General features: G+C 46.9%; 1 protein-coding gene across 8 annotated transcripts in view; it reads right to left on the bottom strand.

Annotated features, from left to right (window-relative positions):
- Positions 1 to 14,441, bottom strand: part of LOC109868725 (leucine-rich repeat and calponin homology domain-containing protein 1) — a 118,014-nt gene that overhangs the window by 54,476 nt on the left and 49,097 nt on the right. For all 8 annotated transcript variants that reach the window (XM_020458474.2, XM_020458458.2, XM_020458467.2 and 5 more), the window contains exon 2: positions 12,441 to 12,585. In XM_020458474.2, coding sequence (XP_020314063.1) covers positions 12,441 to 12,585 — 145 coding nt within the window. The remainder of the gene's footprint in view (positions 1 to 12,440; positions 12,586 to 14,441) is intronic.

Genomic DNA, 14,441 nt, shown 5'->3' on the forward strand with positions numbered 1-14,441 from the left:
AAAGTACAGATGTTTCAGTATACCGTGCAACACTACTGTACTGTAAAAAACGACTCATTAGCTTTCCCATAAACACTTTTGTACTTCTGCAAAACATAAAACACACAGTCCCAATCTAGTTCAGTTCAGTCCAGCACGACAGCCCAAAACCCCTCATAAAAACAGGATGTTGGTGTTCCCTCCCTGGTTAACATGAGCAGTTAAACAAGATGCTCGAAAACAAACCAAAGCCTTTCCAGAGAACTCCTCCTCCAAAACAGGTCAGAACTCCTCCTCCAAAACAGGTCAGAACTCCTCCTCCAAAACAGGTCAGAACTCCTCCTCCAAAACAGGTCAGAACTCCTCCTCCAAAACAGGTCAGAACTCCTCCTCCAAAACAGGTCAGAACTCCTCCTCCAAAACAGGTCAGAACTCCTCCTCCAAAACAGGTCAGAACTCCTCCTCCAAAACAGGTCAGAACTCCTCCTCCAAAACAGGTCAGAACTCCTCCTCCAAAACAGGTCAGAACTCCTCCTCCAAAACAGGTCAGAACTCCTCCTCCAAAACAGGTCAGAACTCCTCCTCCAAAAACAGGTCAGAACTCCTCCTCCAAAAACAGGTCAGAACTCCTCCTCCAAAAACAGGTCAGAACTCCTCCTCCAAAACAGGTCAGAACTCCTCCTCCAAAACAGGTCAGAACTCCTCCTCCAAAACAGGTCAGAACTCCTCCTCCAAAACAGGTCAGAACTCCTCCTCCAAAACAGGTCAGAACTCCTCCTCCAAAACAGGTCAGAACTCCTCCTCCAAAACAGGTCAGAACTCCTCCTCCAAAACAGGTCAGAACTCCTCCTCCAAAACAGGTCAGAACTCCTCCTCCAAAACAGGTCAGAACTCCTCCTCCAAAACAGGTCAGAACCGTAGCACGCGCTCCAGCAGGTGTATCTCACTGATCATCCCTAAAGCCAACACCTCATTTGGCCGCCTTTCGTTCCAGTACTCTGCTGCCTGTGACTGGAACGAATTGCAAAAATCGCTGAAGTTGGAGACTTTCATCTCCCTCACCAACTTCAAACATCAGCTATCTGAGCAGCTAACCGATCGCTGCAGCTGTACATAGTCTATTGGTAAATAGCCCACCCTTTTCACCTACCTCATCCCCGTACTGTTTTTATTTATTTACTTTTCTGCTCTTCTGCACACCAATATCTCTACCTGTACATGACCATCTGATCTTTTATCACTCCAGTGTTAATCTGCAAAATTGTAATTATTTGCCTACCTCCTCATGCCTTTTGCACACATTGTATATAGACCCCCCCTTCGTTTTCTACTGTGTTATTGACTTGTTAATTGTTTACTCCATGTGTAACTCTTTGTTGTATGCTCACACTGCTATGCTTTATCTTGGCCAGGTCGCAGTTGCAAATGAGAACTTGTTCTCAACTAGCCTACCTGGTTAAATAAAGGTTAAATAAAATAAATAAATAAATAAAAATAAAAAACTCCTCCTCCAAAACAGGTCAGAACTCCTCCTCCAAAACAGGTCAGAACTCCTCCTCCAAAACAGGTCAGAACTCCTCCTCCAAAACAGGTCAGAACTCCTCCTCCAAAACAGGTCAGAACTCCTCCTCCAGAACATATCAGAAATCTTCCAAAACATATCAGAACTGCTCCAAATCAGAACTCCTCCAAAACAGTTTGAACCTCATTAAAACAGACTTCTGGTGTTGTCTCCGGCTTACAGCTGCAGTTAGCCAGCACGCAGCAGGATGTCTGTGGCAGAGCAAGAGAGAGGCCTTAATGTGTAGACAGACAGAGAGACTGGAAGAGGCCTTTAACATAGACAGAGAGAATGTAGAGATCTTTAACAGACAGAGGTTGGTAGAGAGGCTGCCAGCATGAGCAGAGCTGATTACAGATGACCCAGAGAAAACAAGCTCTCCACAACAACAACAAAAGGCAAAAAAGTATCCTGGAAATTACCCATTGGTGCACGCATGCACAAAAGCCTCTTGTTCTGGAGTGTGTGCAAAGACTTTGATTACACTTCCCTGAGTTATTGGTTATTTTGTGCAGGAGAACATTGAGAGTGGTGAGGACTTACAGTATGTTTTATTTATTTTATTTTTTATTTGACCTTTATTTAACCAGGTAGGCAAGTTGAGAACAAGTTCTCATTTACAATTGCGACCTGGCCAAGATAAAGCAAAGCAGTTTGACAGATAAAACGACACAGAGTTACACATGGAGTAAAAACAAACATACAGTCAATAATGCAGTATAAACAAGTCTATATACAATGTGAGCAAATGAGGTGAGAAGGGAGGTAAAGGCAAAAAAAAGGCCATGATGGCAAAGTAAATACAATATAGCAAGTAAAATACTGGAATGGTAGTTTTGCAATGGAAGAATGTGCAAAGTAGAAATAAAAAAATAATGGGGTGCAAAGGAGCAAAATAAATAAATAAATACAAATTAAATACAGTTGGGAAAGAGGTAGTTGTTTGGGCTAAATTATAGGTGGGCTATGTACAGGTGCAGTAATCTGTGAGCTGCTCTGACAGTTGGTGCTTAAAGCTAGTGAGGGAGATAAGTGTTTCCAGTTTCAGAGATTTTTGTAGTTCGTTCCAGTCATTGGCAGCAGAGAACTGGAAGGAGAGGCGGCCAAAGAAAGAATTGGTCTTGGGGGTGACTAGAGAGATATACCTGCTGGAGCGTGTGCTACAGGTGGGAGATGCTATGGTGACCAGCGAGCTGAGATAAGGGGGGACTTTACCTAGCAGGGTCTTGTAGATGACATGGAGCCAGTGGGTTTGGCGACGAGTATGAAGCGAGGGCCAGCCAACGAGAGCGTACAGGTCGCAATGGTGGGTAGTATATGGGGCTTTGGTGATAAAACGGATTGCACTGTGATAGACTGCATCCAATTTGTTGAGTAGGGTATTTGAGGCTATTTTGTAAATGACATCGCCAAAGTCGAGGATTGGTAGGATGGTCAGTTTTACAAGGGTATGTTTGGCAGCATGAGTGAAGGATGCTTTGTTGCGAAATAGGAAGCCAATTCTAGATTTAACTTTGGATTGGAGATGTTTGATATGGGTCTGGAAGGAGAGTTTACAGTCTAACCAGACACCTAAGTATTTGTAGTTGTCCACGTATTCTAAGTCAGAGCCGTCCAGAGTAGTGATGTTGGACAGGCGGGTAGGTGCAGGTAGCGATCGGTTGAAGAGCATGCATTTAGTTTTACTTGTATTTAAGAGCAATTGGAGGCCACGGAAGGAGAGTTGTATGGCATTGAAGCTTGCCTGGAGGGTTGTTAACACAGTGTCCAAAGAAGGGCCGGAAGTATACAGAATGGTGTCGTCTGCGTAGAGGTGGATCAGGGACTCACCAGCAGCAAGAGCGACCTCATTGATGTATACAGAGAAGAGAGTCGGTCCAAGAATTGAACCCTGTGGCACCCCCATAGAGACTGCCAGAGGTCCGGACAGCAGACCCTCCGACTTGACACACTGAACTCTATCAGAGAAGTAGTTGGTGAACCAGGCGAGGCAATCATTTGAGAAACCAAGGCTGTCGAGTCTGCCGATGAGGATATGGTGATTGACAGAGTCGAAAGCCTTGGCCAGATCAATGAATACGGCTGCACAGTAATGTTTCTTATCGATGGCGGTTAAGATATCGTTTAGGACCTTGAGCGTGGCTGAGGTGCACCCATGACCAGCTCTGAAACCAGATTGCATAGCAGAGAAGGTATGGTGAGATTCGAAATGGTCGGTAATCTGTTTGTTGACTTGGCTTTCGAAGACCTTAGAAAGGCACGGTAGGATAGATATAGGTCTGTAGCAGTTTGGGTCAAGAGTGTCCCCCCCTTTGAAGAGGGGGATGACCGCAGCTGCTTTCCAATCTTTGGGAATCTCAGACGACACGAAAGAGAGGTTGAACAGGCTAGTAATAGGGGTGGCAACAATTTCGGCAGATAATTTTAGAAAGAAAGGGTCCAGATTGTCTAGCCCGGCTGATTTGTAGGGGTCCAGATTTTGCAGCTCTTTCAGAACATCAGCTGAATGGATTTGGGAGAAGGAGAAATGGGGAAGGCTTGGGCGAGTTGCTGTTGGGGGTGCAGTGCTGTTGTCCGGGGTAGGAGTAGCCAGGTGGAAAGCATGGCCAGCCGTAGAAAAATGCTTATTGAAATTCTCAATTATGGTGGATTTATCAGTGGTGACAGTGTTTCCTATCTTCAGTGCAGTGGGCAGCTGGGAGGAGGTGTTCTTATTCTCCATGGACTTTACAGTGTCCCAGAACTTTTTTGAGTTAGTGTTGCAGGAAGCAAATTTCTGCTTGAAAAAGCTAGCCTTGGCTTTTCTAACTGCCTGTGTATAATGATTTCTAGCTTCCCTGAACAGCTGCATATCACGGGGGCTGTTCGATGCTAATGCAGAACGCCATAGGATGTTTTTGTGTTGGTTAAGGGCAGTCAGGTCTGGGGAGAACCAAGGGCTATATCTGTTCCTGGTTCTAAATTTCTTGAATGGGGCATGTTTATTTAAGATGGTTAGGAAGGCATTTAAAAAAAATATCCAGGCATCCTCTACTGACGGGATGAGATCAATATCCTTCCAGGATACCCCGGCCAGGTCGATTAGAAAGGCCTGCTCGCAGAAGTGTTTCAGGGAGCGTTTTACAGTGATGAGTGGAGGTCGTTTGACCGCTGACCCATTACGGATGCAGGCAATGAGGCAGTGATCGCTGAGATCTTGGTTGAAGACAGCAGAGGTGTATTTAGAGGGGAAGTTGGTTAGGATGATATCTATGAGGGTGCCCGTGTTTAAGGTTTTGGGGAGGTACCTGGTAGGTTCATTGATTATTTGTGTGAGATTGAGGGCATCAAGTTTAGATTGTAGGATGGCTGGGGTGTTAAGCATGTTCCAGTTTAGGTCGCCTAGCAGCACGAACTCTGAAGATAGATGGGGGGCAATCAGTTCACATATGGTGTCCAGAGCACAGCTGGGGGCAGAGGGTGGTCTATAGCAGGCGGCAACGGTGAGAGACTTGTTTTAGAGAGGTGGATTTTAAAAGTAGAAGTTCAAATTGTTTGGGTACAGACCTGGATAGTAGGACAGAACTCTGCAGGCTATCTTTGCAGTAGATTGCAACACCGCCCCCTTTGGCAGTTCTATCTTGTCTGAAAATGTTGTAGTTTGGAATTAAAACTTCAGAATTTTTGGTGGTCTTCCTAAGCCAGGATTCAGACACAGCTAGAACATCCGGGTTGGCAGAGTGTGCTAAAGCAGTGAATAGAACAAACTTAGGGAGGAGGCTTCTAATGTTAACATGCATGAAACCAAGGCTATTACGGTTACAGAAGTCGTCAAAAGAGAGCGCCTGGGGAATAGGAGTGGAGCTAGGCACTGCAGGGCCTGGATTCACCTCTACATCGCCAGAGGAACATAGGAGGAGTAGAATAAGGGTACGGCTAAAAGCTATGAGAATTGGTCGTCTAGAACGTCTGGAACATAGAGTAAAAGGAGGTTTCTGGGGGCGATAAAATAGCATCAAGGTATAATGTACAGACAAATGTATGGTAGGATGTGAATACAGTGGAGGTAAACCTAGGTATTGAGTGATGAAGAGAGAGATATTGTCTCTAGAAACATCGTTGAGACCAGGAGATGTCATTGCATGTGTGGGTGGTGGAACTAATAGGTTGGATAAGGTATAGTGAGCAGGACTAGAGGCTCTACAGTGAAATAAGCCAATAAACACTAACCAGAACAGAAATGGACAAGACATATTGACATTAAGGATAGGCATGCTTAGTCGAGTGATCAAAAGGGTCCGGTGAGTGGAGAGGTTGGTTGGTGATTTAGACAGCTAGCCAGGGCATGTGAACTTTCAGGAAAACTGGATGCTTTCACACCACTCAGCGGTGTTTTCTGCGTGTACGAGTTGGCACGCGTGCCTGCATGCTTACGAGTTGACACGCGTGCCTGCATGCTTACGAGTTGACACGCGTGCCTGCATGCTTACGAGTTGACACGCGTGCCTGCATGCTTACGAGTTGACACGCGTGCCTGCATGCTTACGAGTTGACACGCGTGCCTGCATGCTTACGAGTTGACACGCGTGCCTGCATGCTTACGAGTTGACACGCGTGCCTGCATGCTTACGAGTTGACACGCGTGCCTGCATGCTTACGAGTTGGCACGCGTGCCTGCATGCTTACGACTTGGCACGCGTGCCTGCATGCTTACGACTTGGCACGCGTGCCTGCATGCTTACGACTTGGCACGCGTGCCTGCATGCTTACGACTTGGCATGCGTGCGTTGCATCAGATCGAGCCATATCACTTCAGTCCAGAGGCGCCACAGAGCCAGAGCTGTCAAACACGGTCATGTGGTCCACGGCATGAGTTCCTCTCTGGGATCCACTCTCTATTGAATCCTGCCCACAAGAGCCGCTTAGAGCCACTCCATATGATGAGGGAGAAGGTATAGACATAACATGGTGACTGGCTGAATTAAATTCTAACAAATCGCCCATCCAATAATTCCAGCTACCTGTGTACACAGAATGGAATCCCCAGTGGAGCAGTAACACAACAGGCCAAGAGAGGCGAGGACCACAAAAAAAGACAAATCATTATACAAAAACGGCACCTCTTATGTTTCTCTCTATACTTCCTTCTATATCGCTTAGTTATTTCTCTCTCACCACTTATATACTCTCGCTACTTATTGAATCGCCCTCACCTTATTGACCCTCTCCCTCTCCTCCTCCCTTTACTGACCCCCACCCCCTCTCCTTATTGAAGCCCACCCCCTCTCTCTCGCTCCTTATAGACCCTCTCTCTCTCCCTCTCCCTATATAGCCTCTCTCTCTCCCTCTCCCTCTAGACCCGCTCTCCCTCCCTCTAGACCCGCTCTCCCTCTCCTTCTAGACTCCCTCTCCTTCTAGACCCCCTCTCCTTCTAGACCCCCTCTCCTTCTCGACCCCCTCTCCTTCTCGACCCCCTCTCCTTCTCGACCCCCTCTCCTTCTCGACCCCCTCTCCTTCTCGACCCCCTCTCCTTCTCGACCCCCTCTCCTTCTCGACCCCCTCTCCCTCTCCTTCTAGACCCCCTCTCCCTCTCGACCCCCTCTCCCTCTCCTTCTAGACCCCCTCTCCCTCTCCTTCTAGACCCCCTCTCCCTCTCGACCCCCTCTCTCTCCTTCTAGACCCCCTCTCCCTCTCCCTCTAGACCCCCTCACCCTCTCCCTCTAGACCCCCTCACCCTCTCCCTCTAGACCCCCTCTCCTTCTAGACCCCCTCTCCTAGACCCCCTCTCCCTCTAGACCCCCTCTCCTTCTAGACCCCCTCTCCTTCTCCTTCTAGACCCTCTCCCTCTCCTTCTAGACCCCTCTCCTAGACCCCCTCTCCCTCTAGACCCCCTCTCCTTCTAGACCCCCTCTCCTTCTAGACCCCCTCTCCTTCTCCTTCTAGACCCTCTCCCTCTCCTTCTAGACCCCCTCTCCCTCTCGACCCCCTCTCCCTCTCCTTCTAGACCCCCTCTCCCTCTCGACCCCCCTCTCCCTCTCCACCCCCTCTCCCTCTCCACCCCCTCTCCCTCTCCACCCCCTCTCCCTCTCCTTCTAGACCCGCTCTCTTTCTCCCTCTCCTTCTAGACCCGCTCTCTTTCTCCCTCTCCTTCTAGACCCGCTCTCTTTCTCCCTCTCCTTATAGACCCGCTCTCTTTCTCCCTCTCCTTATAGACCCGCTCTCTTTCTCCCTCTCCTTATAGACCCGCTCTCTTTCTCCCTCTCCTTATAGACCCGCTCTCTTTCTCCCTCTCCTTATAGACCCGCTCTCTTTCTCCCTCCTCCTTATAGACCCGCTCTCTTTCTCCCTCTCCTAATAGACCCGCTCTCTTTCTCCCTCTCCTAATAGACCCGCTCTCTTTCTCCCTCTCCTTATAGACCCGCTCTCTTTCTCCCTCTCCTAATAGACCCGCTCTCTTTCTCCCTCTCCTTATAGACCCGCTCTCTTTCTCCCTCTCCCCCTCTTTCTCCCTCTCCCCCTCTTTCTCCCTCTCCCCCTCTTTCTCCCTCTCCCCCTCTTTCTCCCTCTCCCCCTCTTTCTCCCTCTCCCCCTCTCCTTACTGACACTCACTCTCAAATCAAACTGTCACATGCGCTGAACACAACCACTTTAGACCTTACCGTGAAATGCTTATTTACCAAATAAATTAAAATAATAAAGAAAAAAAAGTAACAGAAAATAACAATAATAACAATAACAATAGTAACAATAGTACGCAAGTATAAACACCATGGGACCATGCAGCCGCCATACCGCTCAGGAAGGAGACGCATTCTGTCTCCTAGAAATTAATGTACTTTGTTGTGAAAAGTGCAAATCAATCCCAGAACAACAGCAAAGGAACTTGTGAAGATAATGGAGGAAACAGGTCCTATATCGACATATCCTGAAAGGCCGCTCAGCAAGGAAGAAGCCACTGCTCCAAAACCGCCATACAAAAGCCAGACTGTGGTTTGCAACTGCACATGGGGACAAAGACTGTACTTTTTGGAGAAATGTCCTCTGGTCTGATGAAACAAAAATATAACTGTTTGGCCATAATGACCATTGTTATGTTTGGAGGAAAAAGGGGGAGGCTTGTAAGCCGAAGAACACCATCCCAACCGTGAAGCACAGGGGTGGGAGCATCATGTTGTGGGGGTGCTTTGCTGCAGAAGGGACTGGTGCTCATCACAAAATAGATGGCATCATGAGAGAGGAAAATTATGTGGATATATTGAAGTAACATCTCAAGACAGCAGTCAGGAAGTTAAAGCTTGGTCGCAAATGGGTCTTCCAAATGGACAATGACCTCAAGCATACTTCCAAAGTTGTGGCAAAATGGCTTAAGGACAACAAAGTCAAGGTATTGGAGTGGCCATCACAAAGCCATGACCTCAATCTTATAGAAAATATGTGGGCAGAACTGAAGAAGCTTATGTGAGCAATGAGACCTACAAACCTGACTCAGTTACACCAGCTCTGTCAGGAGGCATGAGACAAAATTCACCCAACTTATTGTAGTAAGCTTGTGGAAGACTATCTGAAACGTTTGACCCAAGTTAAACAATTTAAAGGCAATGCTATACTAATTGAGAGTATATTAACTTCTGACCCACTGGGAATGTGATGAAAGAAATAAAAGCTGAAATAAATCACTCTACTATTATTCTGACATTTCACATTCTTAAAATAAAGTGGTGATCCTAACTGACCTAAGACGGAGAATTTTTACTAGGATTAAATGTCAGGAATTGTGAAAAACTGAGTTGAAATGTATTTGGCTAAAGTGTATGTAAACTTCTGACTTCAACTGTACAGGGGGTAGCGGTAGTGAGTCAGTTGTGCGGGGGTACAGGTTAGCGGAGGTAATTTGTACATGTACAGTAGATAGGGGTGAAGTGACTATGCATAGATAATAAACAGAGAGTAGCAGCAGTGTACAAAACAAATAGGGGGGGGTCAATGTAAATAGTCCAGTGGCCATTTGATTAATTGTTCAGGAGTCGTATGGCTTGGGGGTAGAAGCTGTTAAGGAGCCTTTTGGTCTTAGACTTGGCTCTCCAGTATCGCTTGCTGTGCGGTAGCAGACAAAACAGTCTGACTTGGGTGATTGGAGTCTGTACAATTTTATGGGCTTTCCTCTGACACCGCCTAGTATATAGGTCCTGGATGGCAGGAAGCTTGGCCCCAGTGATGTACTGGGCTGTTCGCACTACCCTCTGTAGCACCTTACGGTCAGATGCCGAGCAGTTGCCATACCAGGTGGTGATGCAACCGGTCACGATGGTGCAGCTGTAGAACTTTGAGGATCTGAGGACCCATGCCAAATCTCTCCTGAGGGGGAAAAGGTGTTGTCGTGACCTCTTCACGTCTGTCTTGGCGTGTCTGGACCATGATAGTACGTTGGTGATGTGGACACCGAGGAACTTGAAAAACTCTCGACCCGCTCCACTACAGCCGCGTTGATGTTAATGGGGGCCTGTTCGGCCGCCTTTTCATGTAGTCCACGATCAGCTCCTTTGTCTTGCTAACATTGAGGGAGATATTGTTGTGCTGGCACCACACTGCCAGTTCTCTGAATTCCTCCTATAGGTGGTCTCATCATTGTCAGTGATCAGGCCTACCACTGTTGGGTAGTAAATGATGTGTTGGAGTCGTGTTTGGCCACGCAGTCGTGGGTGAACGGGGAGTACAGGACTAAGTACTCACCCCTGAGGGGCCCCTGTGCTGAGGATCAGCATGGCAGACGTGTTGTTGCCCACCCTTACCACCTCGGGGCAGCCCGTCAGTTAGTCCAGGATCCAGTTGCAGAGGGAGGCGCCGTCCCAGGGTCCTTAGCTCAGTGATGAGTTTCGTAGGCACTAAGGTGTTGCACGCTGAACTGTAGTTAATGAACAGCATTCTTACATCTGTGGATCTGCATCCACAAAGTGTCGAGGAGGATGCTGTTGATGTGAGCCATGACCAGCCTTTCAAAGCACTTCATGGCAACTGACGTGAGTGCTACGGGCGGTAATCATTTAGTCAGGTTACCTTTGCTTCCTTGGGCACAGGGACTATGGTGGTCTGCTTGAAACATGTAGGTATTACAGACTGGGTCAGGGAGAGGTTGAACATGTCAGTGAAGACACCCGCCAGCTGGTGAGCACATGCTTTGAGTACACTTCCTGGTAATCCGTCTCACGCTCCTTATTGAACCTCCCTCTCCCCTTTTCTGTTTCCTAATCGTCTTTCTCTGTGTTTTATCTTTCCATATACCAGGGAGGGCAGGCCTTTCTCTTGCTATGGAAACGACCTTTCAGCTCCAGATACACAACAGGCCCATAGTAGGCAGAAGGCATTCATGACCATGGCTCCTGACACCCTCCCTCCCTGAAACAATGTGTTGTCTGGTATATGTTAGATGTTATTGTTCTGTGAACACTCACATTAAGCATAGCTTTTTACAACCCGTCATGTGATATGTTTTATGGCCATTATATTTCAAGTGGCTAGTGTGTCGATCTGAAAACCACTACACTGCACAGCAGCACAAGCTAACACAATAGAGTAACAAGCGAGCAGGCCAATAGTCACAGTAAAAGCAGCCTGCCTAAATAAAAGCTAACAGAACAAAAGCAGCAAAACAAAATCAGCAAACTCAATGACAACAACAGCTGACAGCTCTAAACAGCCTCCATCCCATCAACTTCAAAATAAGACATTTTATTCCACAACTGCCAAAGTTCTATCTAGACAACAAAGAGCCTTTATCCTCTTTCCACCATGATGCAGGCCAGGAACAGAACGAGCCTAAAAATAAAGCCTTCCTTTTCATGTGTTCCTGGTGCAGACATGGAGAACATAGTCTATTTCCTGTTTTGACAGCAATATGAAAATCCACAAATTCAAATGAGATTATCTGCCAGTGTCTCCGTGGCGTCTGATAACATTCCTGTCTAGTGGTGTAAAACACATACCCCGGTGCGGTCACTGTGGTGCTCACATCACATTATACTCAGACACACGCCTCGCCAGGGACTCACGTTAACCTACATCAGCTACTCTCCACCGAGGGTATTTTACATCCTCCCCCTTCAGATGTAGCATTTGTATAACTGATTCAATTAATCACTTATTAACTCAGCTTAAATTCAATGAACCAATTTATTAACTCAGCTTAAATGATATGGCCGCAACATCACATGCATGTGTGTAGGTTTGGTATTCTGTGTGTGTCTGTCAGAGATATGACTAATGAATCTCCCTCAGTTGCACGGTGGTGTGAGCACAAAGGAAGAGATTAGAGACAGAGAGTACAGAGTCGGTCTCAGGTTGATGATGCGTACAGCAGGCAGTAAAGAACCAGGCTAGCACTGATATGATGACCTTCTCACCATCTCTCTTGGTCTCTCTCTCGCGCTCCCCCTCTGTCTCTCGATAGCCAGATAGAGCAGGAGTGGAGAGAGATAAAATGAAACAAGTAGAGTCGTGCATCATTCCAATATGTGATCTGAGCGCATTGCACAAACACAGAGACACGATATGCTATTGCTCTGTGGTCGTGCCATGAGGTTAGAAGCGATGACATCAGCCCATTGAGAGGCGTCTGTGATGCGTGAAGCCTAACAAGAGTGTCTGCCCTGGGAAACAGTTGGGATCAAACATTTGAGTCTAAACAAGCTCTGGTCCAATCAGACTACTGCCAACCTTCTGTGCTGCTTATCAAATATCAACTGACATCTAATATATTTAACGCTTCTCTGAACCAATACTGCCGCCTTTATAGGGATAACTGTGAAAACAACTTTAAGGATAAACTACTGATATTTAGCAACACCGACATTTTCTTTCTATCATTGAAAACAAATGTACTTCTCACTCAACACAGTCACCTGTTAACTGTAGGTTCAAGTCTTACCTGAGGTTTAAGGAGGTGAGTGACTGTAGGTTGATGATGGTGTCAGGAATGGTCTTGATACAGTTGTGATAGAGGTTCAGCATTTCCAAGGCAACCAGGTGACACACCTCTAAGGGGACCTCCGCCAAACGATTCCTCGACAGGTCTGAGAGAGAGAGAGAATAGGAAGAGACAGATATCACCTGTAGTTATATACTAGTGCCACTAGGTGTCTCTCTCCCTGGCCCAGGAGCTCCCCTCCACACAACCCAGTTCAGCCAAGTTATCCAAAGCCTACAGGCTAACACAATATTTCCTGTACTGGCTCCCAGCAGCAAATAACAACATTGATATCAGCTGAGGCCATAATAACAATTAGCCACTGTGTTCAGATTAGCTCCACTCCACTCCACTCCTGCCTACTGTTCCAAGGTGATTTAGTGAATTCAGCTGGGATGACCTAAAGCACTCAGTCAATATAGAAGCCTGTGTTCCATTATGGACACCACAGGGGAAGGAAGTTCTGTTAAAAACACTCAGAGACAGAAAGGCTACTCATAGTTGATCTTCCGCTCTAGGAAAACAGCTTCAGTGTGACTCAAAGCCCTGCTAGCACTAGTAGCGCTGACTGGAAATAATGACTAAGGCCTGAAAATAACATCACGGTGTGTGTGTGTGTGTGTGCATGTACTATGTATTTAGAAAAGACCAAATACCCACAGTGAATGGTGTCAGTGTCATGTAGCATCACTATGACCCCCATCCTACTATGCTTCAAATCTAACAGGACAGTTCCTGTTACACTACAACATGACAGACTGATTAAGGCTCAAACTGAGACACATATTAGGGGGTGGGGATGTGTGCATGTATGTGTCTGCATGGCGGCAGTGTAGGCTACACAACAGGTCATGTGATGTGACACTGATGATGACATGGCCTAGGGTAGGGTAGGGTCAGGTCAACCCCCCCCCCTCCCTCCCACACACACACACACACACACGCTCCACCACCCTTGTAAATTTGAACATTCCCGTAGTAATCACCCCCCACAAACCAGACACAGGAGCCTCAATGTATTTCATGACACACATGAACACACCTTCATAAATGTGTGCATGCGTGACATTTCATGCAAGGAGACAACCATGTGACTGTGACAAAGATAAGACCAGCATATCCTGCATCTCGCTGCAATTCACTCTGGGTAGTTTATCTTCAGATTAGGCTAGTTCAGACAGCTTCCATGACAACCCAGACTGTCTGGAGGATGAAGACCTCTACTATTAGGAGTAGTGTCCTCCTGTCACACACATCATCTTCTCTCTGTGCTACTCTTCTAAAGCTGTGTCCTTTCCCCTGCACTGACCCCAGCCAGACTGAAGTGTTGATCCAGAAAGCAAAAAAAGTTTACAGCCCTGTTAAACCCCCCCTTTCCCTTCCTCGCTCTTTTACAGCCCTCTAAGTGCCTCATATTTCCACTGTACAGCAGCTGAACCACATCTCCCTCAGAAGTGGAGGAGAACTAATAATCCCTCCTCCATCTCCATCGCTTTCCAAGCTCTCCCTCACTTTCCCAACAGAGTTAGCCATCAACTCGAAGGAGCACTCACTCAGCACGTAGACTAAATACATAGACACAGCTAGCGGTCTAGTTAGTTTAAAGTCATACCTATATACTTACACCCACTCACAAACATCTGAGAAACCTATTCATACAAGCATGCACACACACAAACACACACAGATGGCCATCAGTCAATGCAGAGCATGCTGGGAAGGGAACTACACCAGACCCAGTACAGGAAGTGAAGGGAACAACAATCCCCATGGGACAGATTCAACCTTAAAAAGGAAAGGCTCACCCATTTTTTATTGGATTTTTGATGTTCTACTTTTTGTTGACGAAATGCGTGCTAATGTTGGGTTTTTGAGCTAGCGCCCAATAGATTCCCATTCACTCCTTGAAGGAGAGTGCTCCTTGTCCCAGAAATCGCCCAGAAGGCACTGTGTGGCAATAGT

The sequence above is a fragment of the Oncorhynchus kisutch genome, linkage group LG2, assembly GCF_002021735.2.
Source record: "Oncorhynchus kisutch isolate 150728-3 linkage group LG2, Okis_V2, whole genome shotgun sequence".
Taxonomy (NCBI): Eukaryota; Metazoa; Chordata; class Actinopteri; order Salmoniformes; family Salmonidae; genus Oncorhynchus; species Oncorhynchus kisutch.